This window comes from Rhinolophus sinicus, chromosome 9, assembly GCF_057876585.1.
Source record: "Rhinolophus sinicus isolate RSI-liver-muscle chromosome 9, RSI-T2T, whole genome shotgun sequence".
NCBI lineage: Eukaryota > Metazoa > Chordata > Mammalia > Chiroptera > Rhinolophidae > Rhinolophus > Rhinolophus sinicus.
The window spans coordinates 35,416,057-35,430,646 of record NC_142509.1 but is presented as its reverse complement, the minus strand read 5'-3'; the positions used below and the strand labels follow the sequence as shown (position 1 = coordinate 35,430,646).

Here is a 14,590-nt window from a genome sequence, read left to right as displayed (position 1 = left end):
AAAGAGTCCAAGCCCACAAAACAGGACAAGGGTACAGACATGTTTTGGGTAGTGGTTAAGGGCACAGACTCTGTTGTTCAACAGCATGGGTTTGAATCCTGGCTCCAGCACTTACAAGTCCTGAGACTTAGCATAACTGAGTTTTCCCCGTAAATTGGGGGTGACGAGATCTATTTCATAAGGTTTTAATGAAATAATACTATCTTCCTGCTTCCAGCCGGCCCGCCTGATGTCTATTCTATACACAACAGCTAGAGGGATGCCCATTTTATTGGTAGTAAAAGCCAAAATCTTCACAATGGCCCACCAGGCCGCTGCATTTCTGTGAGGTCAGGTTTAGGGAAAGGCCACTTCTGGCCACCTCCTTCCTGGGTGGGAGGGACGTGGTCAGGTTTCCAGTGATGTAAGTCAGGAAATGCTCATTAAGCCGCCTGCCACCGTGTCTATAAGTGACCTTCTGTGGTCATACCACAGGCCATGGGGCCAAACACTGCTCTCAGACCCACACTTAATTCACCAGCAAGGCTGAAACCCCAACCAGCTGCAAAGAAAGGCCCCATAGCAACCTGACCTTGCCCCTGAGTCCAGTGAGGCCCTGGCCGACGCAAATCACAGTCAAAAGAAATCAGATCCTTTCCTCTGGAAAGTCCCAGAGATTATGACTTTTGGGGGGTGGGGAGGGATTTCAAAGACCTTTCAAATCCTCTAGAGCCTGAGAATTACGTTTCCTCTTTCCTGTTCATTTGTAAAAGGGAAGGAGAGGTAAAACACAGAGACATTATACATCGCCCCAAGAAAAACAGAATCAGAGAGAGATGAATGTGAAACCCACAAATCCCCGATTCTGAGGTAGATGTAGGAAAATTTAGACTGAAATTTTCTTGTGGGGAAAAAAAAGAAATCCTTCCTATTGTTAATCTTTCTAGTTTCCATCTGTCCACCTGCCTGCCTGTTGTAACCTCCTGATCCCCAACATCTCATATCTGAAAGTCTGTCCAACACATACCCAACAACAGTGTACACCCTACTTATTAGATGCATATTTCCACAGACTTTCATCTCAGGAGTTCAGAGCTCTCCCGTTTAATATGACAGAGAGGGGCCTCCCAGCACAAGGTCAGACATCTGAACTAAACATGTAGAGAACTAAGTTCTAGCCCCAATTTTACCACTAAGGAGTTGTGTGACCGCAGTTTAATTAGCATGCCCAGGCTTCAGTTTCTTCACCTATGAACTGACGATGTAATGTTTTTACTCCAGCCTATGACATTAACCTACAAGGGACTCTGTGGCCTTCTGTCCATCAGCCTCTGACCCAGCAGCTGCCACCAAAGCCTGAGGCCAGCAGCCTCCCTCTTCCCCCAAAGTAGGGCCCAGGCCATTCCAAATCCCCGATTGCTGAGGAACCAAGCAGGGGACATCATGGTTTCCACTTGGTCAGCCCTTTTATAACCCTTGCTATGCACAAGGGAGGAGGTGAAATCCAGAATTGATTCCCAATTCCTCTCTGTCCCTCACACACCTGAGGCTCAGAGACACCAAGTAAGAACACAACAAATCAACCATCTCCTTTACAGCCTCTGCCTGCCAAGACTTGCTGTCTAATTGCTGTTAATTGCATTAATTGCATCACTCTGAAGTGTTAAGATTCCTCCTACTCCCCCTACTCCAAGGCAGGGCGAGGGGAAGGAATGATGAACAACAACTCCACACAGCAAACCTCTTCTCTTCTCCCATTCCTGACCCTAATACCTTCTCCATGGCTCCATGGCTGGACGTGACTGAGAGCCCAGTAGAACAAAGCATTAAGAAGTGGCTGAGCCTTCTCCATGGCAGTGGAGGCAGAAGGGTCCCCTGGGAACTGGGTGGATACCCAAGCCCTAGACCTGAAGGAGAGGGCACCGATCCACACCTGCTGGGAAAGGGATCCCCTTCTGGTTCTGGGTCCCTTACCCTCTGCTCATGCCTCAAACAGCACACACACACACCCCTCCTGCTGTGTCTCTCCAGCACCTCTCTCTATTCATCCGGACTCTGCCTCATGTCTAGAAAGACCCATTACAGACACCCTTGGCAATCTCCTCTCCCGTCCTCTGGACACTGGAAGAGGCCAGCCAACTGCAGTCAAGAGCCACATAGTCAGGGAACATGTCATTGTTCCAGCTGACGATAAGGAGGAGTGGCGTGGGGGTGTATGATGTGATTTCAGGCAAGCAGAGCCCAACTCAGAAAAAACAAACACAATCCGGTAGTTGCAGAGGGAGCAGCCCCATCTCCAAAAATGGTCCAGGAGTCCCCCTGGCCAATCCCAAGGTTTCCTGAGGCATCTCTACTCACCAGAGTAGGTAGCGGCAGCCTGAGAACTCCCATCAGGAACAAATCCTCCTGCCGGGACGCTCCCCCGTGACGGCAATGCCATTCTCTCAGGGGGCCTCTCTTACGCCCCCACCCCACCCCGTGTCAGGCTCTGGGCCAGAAGGGCGAGGGCTGGGAGCACCCTCTATTGCTGAGACAGGCAACCCAGCTGTCAGAACTGACAGATGCCATCCACCACGCCAAACTCTGCCTGCAGCAGCGCCAGGGACGCTGGCACCGAAGACGGAACACAGGGGTCCCTAATCCCTAAGCAAAGCCGAGGGGTTCAGGGGGAACGTCCCCCAAGCACATCTTCCAGAATGGAGCTGCAGTGGAGGGCCGCCCCACTAGAGCAGAGGGGGAGTTGAGCTGCCAAAAGCCGATGGACGTGGGTGAGGTTAGAGGCGACCCCTGCGGAGATGGGGGCTGGGCTGTTCTGAGTCCCAGCACATACCTGTCCCCTCAGGCCTCCCACACATGGACAGGCCTGTAACTTCCCCTCAGAGGCTACTGACCAACTTTCTGCAGCTAAGGAGGTGCGCGGAGCAAAGAGCCGGTGCGAGGGCGGGGGAATACCGGCTTCCACGCGGCGCCCCAAGTGGATGAAGAACTGAAGTGCCGTGAGATGGGAGGGGGCTGGCCCATGCGGACCACCGGCCCCCAGGGCCTGGCCAGGAGCAGCCCCTAGGCCCTGATGGTGCCAACCGCCCGGGGCGGGGAAGCAGGGAAGGGGAGGCACTGCACCTCAGGTAGCAGAGTTGCGGGACTAGGTGGCCCGGCCCTACCTGCAATTCCTGAAATTGTCCCTCGAGCTCGTGCCACTCGCGCTCGCAACGCTCCAGCTGGCCAGACATGGTGCAGTGGTGCGAGGCGGCGGCGGCTGATCCCGCAGAGTGACGCGGCGGGCCACCAGCACCCCACGTCCGTCCGCTCGCCGGCCGCCTTCAGAAGCACCAGCTGTTCCTGCGCAGCGGGAGCCACGCGCGCACCTGACGTCACAGCTCCCACCCTAGCGCTCGGCCCACCCCCTTGCCCAGAGGCAAGCCCCGCGCATGCGCACGGGCCTCCCCCGGCTCCTCCCCCGCCCTCCGCGCGCCCGCCCCGGGACCGCGGTAGTTGAGCGGGTCTTGGTACGGTTTGTCGCTGCACCTTTGGGAATGCCTCTGCACCTCCAGTATTTCTGTCTTCTAGCTGGTGCTAGGGAATTTGTCCGCAGGCTGCATTTGCAGAACTTATTTAGATGATTTAAGTTGTGCGTATTTGGAGTGTCGGGTGGAAAGAGAGAAAGGCGATTTGTGGGGGGTGAAAGCTCATCACCCCTTGGCATTGCCTGACCTGAGCCAAAGCCAACAGAATGGAACGCTAGAACTGATACTGACTATGCGGCAAGGTCATCGGGAGGGGCGGGGAAGCACAGAGAGAGCCCTGTAATCTCACGTTGTCATTATTTACTGCAACTAATAACATCCTAGATTCCTGCCCCCTGAGACTCTGGGTTACTATCGTCACAGCTGTTTCTGTGACTCAAATAACACAACCGCCTCAAAGCTAATTGACTCCAAATTCCCTCCCCTCAAGATCTGTCCCTGCCTAGCTTTGCAGTCACATCTCCTATTTCACTGCCCCTCTGCAGTCATTGATTTTTTCTCTTCCTGCCCTTGCTTGGAGCATTCTTACCTTTAAACCTTCTATAGTTGCCTTTTGCTCATCCTTCAAGCCTCAGTTCAAATCACATCTGTGTTAGTGTCCCAGGGCCACCTGAACCACAAACTGGGTGACTTAATAGAAATGTATTCCCTCACAGTTTGGGGTGCTAGGAGTGCAAACTCAAGGTGTCGGCAAGGCCAGGCTCCATCTGAGACTGGGTAGAATCTTTCCTCGCCTCTTCCAATTTCTGGTGGTGGCCGTCCATCCTTGGCATTCCTTGGCTTGCAGCTGTGTCATTCCAATCTCTGCCTCTGTTGTCACAGGGCCTTCTCCCCTGCATGTGTCTCTGTGTGTCCTCTACCATTATAAGGCTATACCAATCTTATAAGGGCCTACTCTACTCCAGTATGACACCATCTCAACTACTGACATCTGCAAAGATCCTATTATCCAAATAGGGTCACATTCTGAGGTAGTGGGGGTTAGAACTTCAACATATCTTTCTGGGGGACACAATTCAACCTATAACAACAACTCTGAAAAAAGATGTTTCCTGAACACCCAAAGGTTCCCGCCTCCTCCGTCACCTCCATATCACGTTTTATTTCCTTCATACAAGTTACCGTTATATGAAAATATTTGTCTCCATGTTGGTTGTATGTTTCCCTCCCTGGGTATATTATCTCGATGAGATCTCAGGGGTCGTGTCTCTGTCTTGGTTGTCTTTGGATCCCCAGAGCTTGGCACATAGTAGGCCCTCAATAAACATTTGTTAAAGGAATGAACATTAAGATCATCTACTGCAGAGGTTCTCAACTTTTGGGGTTCATAGACCTCTCTGAGAACTCTGAATGGGGGATATGCACAGAAGCACACAGAGAATATTTGTAATTCTTAACTGAGGCCTTGACTTATTCAAGATTCCCAGCTAATTAATTAGTATCCAACTTCAAATTATGAGTCACATCTCTGGGGGTTTGGGACTTCAACTTTTTTTTTTTGTCTTTTATTTCTGTTACAATTGACATACAATGTTATAGTATTAGTTTCAGGTGTACAACATCGTGATTACACAATTATATAATTTACAAAGTTGAACATCTGTTTAGAAGCCACAATTCAACCGATAAGGCCTCTCAAAAAAAGTAAAACAGCTTGTTTGCATGCTTGGTTGTTGTCACCTGGATGTCAGACGTTGTGAATTTGACCTTGTTGGCTGGTTATCTTCCTTCTTCCCTTTTTCTTCTTCTCCTCCTCCCCCTTCTTCTTTTGTATTTTAGTATTCCTAAAAATATACTTGAGCTGTTATATTGGATGCAGTTAAATTACTTGGAAACAATTTGATCCTTTTGAATCTTGCTTTTAACATTTACCTGGGACGAAAACAGCGCTCAGTCTAAAGCTCATTTTTCTCCACTACTGAAGCAAGACTAGGCGTGTGTGAGTGTCATCCACACTTGCCTCTCGTCATTTCAGAAGGTTATTTCCTCGACCTCAGGTAGTTGTCCTTGCATGTATGTGTTGACCACTGCTCAGCTGCCTTCTGGAGGGACTCTTCACAGACCTCTGAATTTTCTGTGTGCAGACGTCTCCTTTCTAGAATTCTAACCTCCTTGGTCCCCCTGGACTCTCAGCTCTGTCTTCTCAACTCAGGGAGTCGCCAGACTCCACGTGGGGTACCCCTCCCTGCACCACAGTCTAGCAACTCTCTCAAGACGATCAGCTTGGGCATCATAGGATGAACCCCATTTGTTTCCTGTCTCAGGGATCACTGTCCTCCCTTGACTGATGTCCAGTGTCTTGAATGAAAAATCTCACTTCATATACATATTTTACCTGTTGTTGTTTTTTTTGGTTGTTTCAGGTGAGAAGGTAAACCTGGTCCATGTGACTGCACCTTGGCCAGAAGCAGAAGTCAGCATAACACATTGGAGATGTGGGTGATTATTGCATGTACCGGTGTTTTGTTTTGGTTTTTGTCTGAGTGTATTTCATTGTATAGATGTACCACAGTTTGTTTACTCATTCTTTATCCATTCACTGGTTGAGGGATTTTGGGGTTGTTTCCAGTTTGGGCTGATTATGAATAAAGCCACTATACACATTTATGTAAATGTTTTTAAATTTTTAAAAAAGACATTACATAAAAATCCAGACTTTTACATTCTTTTGAAAAATGGAAAGATCTGGTCACTCTGGGCTTACACTCCTGCGTGGCAATGGGCTAGGACAGAGGTGCACTGTCCCTTTGCATGGAGCACGCCAGTTGCCACAGTCCCTACCTCGCGCAATTGTTGCCCTATCCTACTTCATATATTTATATAACCTGTGGTCCATGGACATCTGAGTCTGAGACTCCCAATCTAATGTGTCATGAAAATGGCAAAACTAGCTAAATCACTCAAATGGTGGAAAAACAGAAAATGATTTATTTAATTGGGGTTAGCAGAATCCAAAAACAACAACAAAAAACACAGGGCCTGCAAGGATGGATAAAGTGTCACCAAGCAGAGGATTTGGGAAGAAGAAGCCCCTTCACCTCAGCTTGCAGTTGCTCTAATCCAGCAGATCCATTAGCCCAGGCTGCCCATGAGCAGGACAGACTCGCCCTGCTCCCGAGGGAGATCCCGGCAGGTGCAGCTTATCTGCAGGCTGGCGGGCAGTCAGGTTGCAAATCTAAGGGACTGTTCTCTCTGTGGGGTCAGGACTCCACGTGCATTATTCATGAGCCCTCTGTAGATGGCACAGGCAGGCCACCCCCATCATGTAGCCAGTCGGGTGCCAGAAGTATCAGATCTTACTTGGCTGCCACCTTGTCCCCGTTTCTGCCCAAAGCATTTTCAGACTCACTTGTCAGCTTCTTGGGGCTGGAGCTGGCTCTTCTTAGGGACTTTGATCCTGATAACAAAGTGTGTTGCCAGGTTATCCTCCCCACCCCCTGCCCACACCACCGGGAGAATCTTCTCTATTTGTTTTCTTTAAGGCACTCTACTTTGCTCAGAATTTGCTCAGCCAGCAGGGGAGAGTCATAAAAGGAGCAAAAGCTTAGCGCTCACTCTGTGCCTGGCTCTCTTCTACACGCTTTATGTTTCAACGCCTTAAGCCCTCACGACCACCTCACGGAGCAGACCTTTATGAGTCCAACTGACGGGTAAGTACCCTCAGACAGGGTTTCCTCAATTTTCAATGTGCTCATGATCCACCTCCGGAGATCTTGTTCAAATGCAGGTTTTGATTCACTAGGTTCTAGGAAGAGCCTGAGGTCCTGCAATTCTACAAGCTCCCAGCCACTACCGCTCCAAGGACCGAACTTTAAATAGCAAGAGACCAAGGTGCACATCTTCCCCAAAACCATCCAGCTACTGGTAGCTGTGTTACTTCGCCACTGCAGGATGCCAAACGCCAGTCTAAAACAAGAGTCCCAAAGAGTGTAACAAGCAGTTTGTGCAAAGACGTTTATAGCAGTACTTTTCAGATCAGCCACACATTGGCAACATCCCAAGTTCCACAATAGGGAAATGGTTAAGGAAGCTACAGTCTGTCTACTTTCTGTAATACTATATGGCTGTCAAAATGATCATTATGGGAACTAAATGTACACCTGTACACAGGTATAGCACATCATGGTAAGTAAAAAGTAGAACCTCAAATAATGTGTATATACGGATTAAAGTCACACAATCATTCACATACCCTGAAAAAGATTGGGTGAATTTAGTAAAACAGAAATGGTCCATCATGTAAATTGATGGAATTTTTTTTCCCCCCTGAAATGTTGTTCAGGTGTTTGACAGAAATTTTAAACCCTTATCTTGCTGTCCACAGGTTTATAATATTATGGGAACGGTGAGCATTATCTACTAAATTTCATTTCTTTAATGTTTACTCTTCAGGTATCAAATGCTCTTCATGTCTTTATTCAGTTATTTGCATGACTACACCTAGTACCTGGGGCTGTGAAGTCCTGGCTCACCCGGGGCTGTGATTTACTGGGCACAGAACGACCTGCGTTCAGATGTCAGTTCCACCACCTAATTCACCTTTTCTGTAAATTGGGGGTCACTCCAGTAGGATCGTTGTGAGGAATAAATGCAATAATGCAGATAATACGCCTGGTAATACATAAGCACCAGGAAGCACTGACTTTATGTGTTGGGTTTTTTTAAGAAAATAAACATTTTATTGTGGGGTATTTTTAGATTTACAAAAAAAAACAAAAACTGCATAGATAGTATAGGAAGTTCCCACATACTCTTCACTCAGTTTCCCCATTGTTGACAGTGTATATAAGCGTGACACCTTGATCAGCATGAAGAAATTAACATAGGTGTATTACTATGTACTAAACTCCAGACTTTATTCAGATGTTACTAGGTTTTCCACTGTTGTCCTTCCTCTATTCCAGGATTCAATCTGACATTGCATTTAGGCGTCATGTCTCCAGAGTGTCCTCTGGTCTGTGACAGTATCTTAGTCTTTCCTTGTTTTTCAGAACCTTGATGGTTCTGGAGAGTAATATATATATATATTACTCTCCAATATATATACTAGAGAGTAACATATATATATATATATATATATATATATATATATATATATATACACACATATATATGTATATATATACATTTATATGTTAAGATTTTATTGGGGAACAGTGTGTACGTACTTCCAGGACTTTTTCCAAGTCAAGTTGTCCTTTCAATTTTAGTTGTGGAGGGTGCCGTTCAGCTTCAAGTTGTTGTCCTTTCAGTCTTAGTTGTGGAGGGTGCAGCTCAGCTCCAGGTCCAGTTGCCGTTGTTAATTGCAGGGGGCGGAGCTCACCATCCCTTGTGGGAGTCGAGGAGTCCAACCGGCAACCTTGTGGTTGAGAGCCCACTGGCCCATGTGGGAATCGAACCAGCAGCCTTTGGCGTTAGGAGCACGGATCTCCAACTGCCTGAGACACCGGGCCAGCCTGAGTCATATATATTTTTTAATAATAGCTTTATTGAGATATTGTGATGGTTAATTTTGTATCAACTTGACTGGGTTATGTGATGCCCAGATAGCTGGTTAAACGTTATTCTGGGGTGTGTCTGTGAGGGTGTTTCTAGAAGAGATTATTTGAATCGGTAGACTAAGTAGATTGTATTCCCCAATGTGGGGAGGCATCGTCCAATCAGTTGAGGGTCTGAATAGCACAAAAAGGTAGAGGAAAGGAGAATTCTCTCTCTTACTGTCTGACCACGTAAGCTGGGTCATGGGTCTTCTCCTGCTGTCAGGATGGAATTTATATCGTCAGCCCTCCTTGTTCTCAGTCCTTTGAACTTGGACCAGAACTTATACCATCACTTCTTCTGCTTCTCAGGTCTTAAGACTGGAACTCCACGTTTAGTTTACCCACTTATCAGTTAATGGACATTTGAGTTGTTTCCACTTTTTGACTGTTACTAATAACACAGCTATGAACATCCATGTACATGGTTTTAATGTGGACATATATGTTTTCTCATTGCTGGATCAGATGGTAACTCTGAGTTTAACATTTTAAGGAACTGCCAAACTGTCTTCCTAAATGGCTCTTCCATTTTACCTCCTCACCAGCAGTGTCTGAAGGCTCCAATTTCTCCACAGCCTTGTTAACATTTGTTGTCTGTTTCCATTTTAGCCATCCTGTAGATTTGTGTGAAATGTATCTCACTGTGGTTTTGATTTTTCATTTTCCTAATGGCTAAGAATGTTGAGAGTGTTTTTATGTGCTCATTGGCCAATTATAGGTTCTTTTAGAAGAATGTCTATTCTAATTCTTTCCTCCTTTTTAAATTGGGTTATTTTCCTTTTTATTGTTGAGTTATAAGGGTTCTTTATATATTCTGGATACAAGCCCACTTGTATAAGGGTGCCAAAAAAATATACACATATTTTAAGAAAAGAAAACTGTATTAAAATGGTAATACTCAATATATACCAATAACAAAAAAATGAATATAAGTCCGTTTGACTTCTGCAATTACAAGAGGTGCTCAAAGTGGTTACTATCAGAGTCCAGACACTTCTGATTACCGTGAACTACTACTTGAGCAACGCTGACCAAAGTGTCCACTTGTATACATATTTTTGGCACCCCTGGTATATGATTTGCAAATATTTTCTCCTATTCTGTGAGTTGCTTATATGTAATATATATAGGATTTCTTTAACTTATTCAATAATCTCCAGCTTAAAGAAAAGTTGCAAGTACAGTACAAAGGACTTTTTTCTTTCAGACCCATTTGAATGTAGATTGCTGATCAGCTTCTCCCTGTCACTCCTAAATACTTTGGTGGGCTATTCCTACAATCTAGAACATTCTTCTAATTGGCCAAAGTAAAAGAAATCAAGAATTTAACACTGGGGGCAGCCAGATGGCTCAGTTGGTTAGAGGGCGAGCTCTGAACAACAGGATGCCGGTTCGATTCCCACATGGGATTGTGGGCTGCGCTCCCTGCAACTAAAGATTGAAACAGCGACTGGACTTGGAGCTGAGCTGCGCCCTCATGGCTAGATTGAGGTCCAGCGACTTGGAGCTGATGGGCTCTGGAGAAACACACTGTTCCCCAATATTCCCCAATTTAAAAAAAAATTTAAGACTGATATGAGGTAGGACGATTAAGTTTGTGAACTCATCCCAGAAAAAGTGCTACGTACCTCATACCTCATTGCTGAATATCACTACTGTCACCTTCGAAGTACTCCCCTTGGGAAGCTATGCACCAACGCCAGTGCCTAGTCCACCCTTCAAAACAATTTTGGCTCTTTTTCTGGCATGGCCATCAGAGCTGTCGTCATATTACGCTTGATGTCCTGAATGTCATCAAAATGTCTTCCTTTCAATATTTCCTTTCCTTTTAGGTAAAGAAATAAATCACTGGGGGCCAGAGCAGGTGAGTAGGGAGGGTGTTCCAATTCAGTTATTTGTTTACTGGCTAAAAACTCCCTCATAGACAGTGCCGTGTGAGCTGGTGCATTGTCATGATTCAAGAGCCATGAATTGTTGGCAAAAAGTTCAGGTCGTCTAACTTTTTCATGCAGCCTTTTCAGCACTTCCAAATAGTAACCTTGGTGAACTGTTTGTTCAGTTGGTACAAATTCATAATGAATAATCCCTCTGATATCAAAAAAGGTTAGCAACATCATTGCAACAGGTTCACGAACTTAATTGTCCGACCTCGTACACTACACCCCTGTAACCCTCAGTCCCCCTTCAAGTTTTCCAACTGTGCCAATAGCATCCTTTACGGCAAAAGCATCGGATCCAAGATCATGGCTGCATCCTGTCACGTCTCCTCAGCCTCCTTTCCCATGGAATGGTTCCTCCACCTTTGTCTCCCTTGTCTTGACCTTTCTGAAGAGGCCAAGATGGTTATTTGGTAGAGTTTTCCTCAGTTCGGGCTTGCCTAATGCATCCTTGTGATTGGACGGAGGTGAGGTATCTTTGCGAAGCCTACGATGGAAGTGATGATGTGCTCTTCTCATCACGGCTCCTCAGGTGGTACCGGGTTTCAATGTGTCCCACTACTGATGATGGTCACTCGGCTTCACTAAGGTAGCGTTTTCCAGGCTTCTCCACTCTAAAGTTACTCTTATGCCCTTTCTGATTTGAAAGTATTCTCGTGGGAGGTACTCTAGGTAAATATTCTGCCCTTCATCAAACTTTCTATTTATTTATATCAGCACAAACTCATGTTTTTCTATTTTAATCAGTGAGTTTTATCATCCATCATAATTATTTACTTTGATGCTCAAGTTGTCACAGACTTCGTCCCTGAGATCCACTTCGAGCTGGCATGTGTCCTTTTGACCGGTCCCCATCATGTTTTTGAGCATTTCCTTACATTCTGACACAAAAAGGTGTTCCAAGCACATCTGACACGTTCCCTCCTCTAACCTTGAATCAGCCGTTTCTTCACCACTCCTGATTCCTGTTAGTGGAGAATGGTATTTAGAACAACCAAGGTCTGGGTACTAGATGTGTCTTCAACCACTATGGGATGTCACTACTCTTGACTCTCTCAAGGGACAGATCTAGAGCTATGTTTACGTAAAAATGTACGTATATATTTGTGCACATTTACACCTTTATTTATAACTATTCCATAAATATTGGAAACCATGACTGCACCCCAATATCCAATTCCAATCCAGAGTTCATTCTAGTTTTCTCCCTTTTCCATGATTCCCGGTTCCCCCTCCAGCAGTGAGAAATCGGGCTCCCATTATCCTTAATATATTTACTTATCCGTTCGTTCCTCCTCACCTATAACCAGTCTCCCATTGCCGCCACCATCCTCTCCCCAGTGCTGATGCCAACCTTGCCCCAATAAACGTACCTTATTGAACAGGATGACGAGCATGTTGAGCCCTTGCTTGGCTTGGTGTCCAGATTAAAATGCCTTTTTTCTTTTTTTAATAATGAACATTTCTCCAACCTCCAGTGGTTATTATTAATGAGATACGAGTGGAAAGAAGCGTTTGAGAAAGGTTTAGAAATTGACACTTCCTCATCCACCTCAAAAGCCCCCTAACGACATCTGAGGAGTGTATTTATTACTAGACACCTTGGCTGCCATCATTTGTTGCAGACATAAAAAGCCCTGTATCTTGGGTTCCAGACATCCTATGACTTTGAAGACTCTGCCAGCAAAAGAGAGAAAATATCCAGCATCGTTCTATGTTTTCTTCTGTTCCATGCATTTGAAGAATTAGATCTGACAGTTCCCCAAGGAGGCTGTATTTACCAGGTTCTTTTGTATGGTAGCAGATATTAGAGGAAGACTGTAGGTAGTGGAAAATTCACCAAAAAATCTTCCAATGACCACATGAAATGTTGGCTGCTTTTCACGTTTCTGTTTTTGGTTTGCTTTTTGTTGTTGTTTAGCCGTAAAGATTAAATCTTGTTTCATTGCGCCACCTGCTGGCAACTTCTCAGAATTTCTGTTTCTTCCAACAAAAGGCAAAAGGCTTGTTCAACAAAGATTTTTAAACAAATATTCTTTTTAATCCCACCTGAAAAATTGCCACTTACAGAGCTCGGGTGGTAGAAATATTTCAAAGTTCTTCATATTTAATAAAGCAAAACATCTGCTTTCCAAGGTTTCAACAATGAGAATATATTAACTTTTTAATTGTGCTATATCACATATATATAGAAAAGTGCATAAAATTCATATGTATAGTTTAAATAATAATTATAAAGAGAACCTGGTAACTAAGACCCAGGTCAAGAATAGGACACTGACGAAAAGAAAAAAGAATAAGACAGTGCTATCAGCCTAGATAACACCATGCCTCTCTTCCTTGGTTATAACTTTATCCCTCCCTTCTTCCTAAGGTAACCACTATCATTTGAACTTGTATTACTTGTATAACCAGAAAACAACTAAAGTGTTAATTTTTTAAAATAATAATGTAAAAAATTTGGTATACTTATTTAATCTGGAAACTTACATGGTAATTCCTGCATTTAACAAATATACATATTGAGTTCAACATCAATAGTCATTAGGGAAATACAAATCAAATCATGATGAGATACCACTTCACATCCACTAGGATGGCTAAAGTTAAAAGACAAATAATAGCAAACATTGGTGACGATATAGAGAAATTAAAACCCTCATATGTTACTGGTTGGAATGGAAAATGGTGCAGCCACTTTGGGAAACAGTCTGGCAGTTCCTCAAAAAGTTAAACATAGAGTTACCATCTGATCCAGCAATTCCACTCCTACGTGTAGTACCAGGAGAAAAGAAAACGTACATCCACACAAAAACGTGTACACAAATGTTCATAGTGGCATTACTCATAATAGCCAAAAAGTGGAAACAACCCAAATGGATGAATAGATAAACTCATGAATGGATAAACAGAATGTGATATACCACTGAATGGAATATTATTCAGCCATTAAATGGAATGATGTACTCACACCTGGTACCACATGGAAGAACCTAGAAAACATGATGCTAAGTGAAAGAAGCCAGTCACAAAAGACCACATACTGCATGATTCCTTTTAAATGAAATGTCCAGAACAGGCAAATCCTCAGCGACAGAAAGATTTAAAAAGGTTCCCAGGGACTGGGGATGAGGGGGAGAGTGACTGCTAGGGGGTACAAGGTTTCTTTTTTGGGGAGACGGAAATGTTCTGGAATTAGATAGTGGTGATGGTTGCACAACTCTGAATATACTAAAACCCACTGAAGTGTACACTTTAAAGAGTGAATTTGATGGTAGGTGACTTATATGTTAATAAATTTGTTATAAATAGTATATATTTTTGAGTGGCTACTATGTGTCAAGCACCATGCTAAGCACTGGGATTACAATAAAGAGCAAAGCTAGACAGGGCTCCTGTTTGTGTCTTGTTAAATATTGCATCACACAAAAGATATTAAAAGATCTTCAGAGGGAAGGCAATGTCCGACTAATAACACAGGACTTCCCAATTATTTCTGCCTAGTGGAATTTTGTTATGGTGAAACAAAGCTCGAAATCTCAATTCTCAGTTTACGTAAGGAATTAGAGGCTGATGCCTGACCCCCCTGCACCCCAACATAAGGGTAACT

At 44.6% G+C, this 14,590-nt stretch overlaps 1 protein-coding gene across 3 annotated transcripts in view; it reads right to left on the bottom strand.

The window, feature by feature from the left end:
* The window catches only part of TMEM120B (transmembrane protein 120B), a 50,495-nt gene that overhangs the window by 29,993 nt on the left and 5,912 nt on the right, over positions 1-14,590 (bottom strand). Inside the window, exon 1 of one of the 3 annotated variants that reach the window (XM_019733954.3) lies at positions 3,141-3,354. The exons of the other annotated variants lie outside the window; for them this stretch is intronic. Within the exon in view, the coding sequence (XP_019589513.1) occupies positions 3,141-3,209 (69 nt within the window). The 5' untranslated portion in view covers positions 3,210-3,354. Of the gene's footprint in view, positions 1-3,140; positions 3,355-14,590 lie in introns of those variants that run through there. 3 annotated transcript variants of the gene reach the window in all.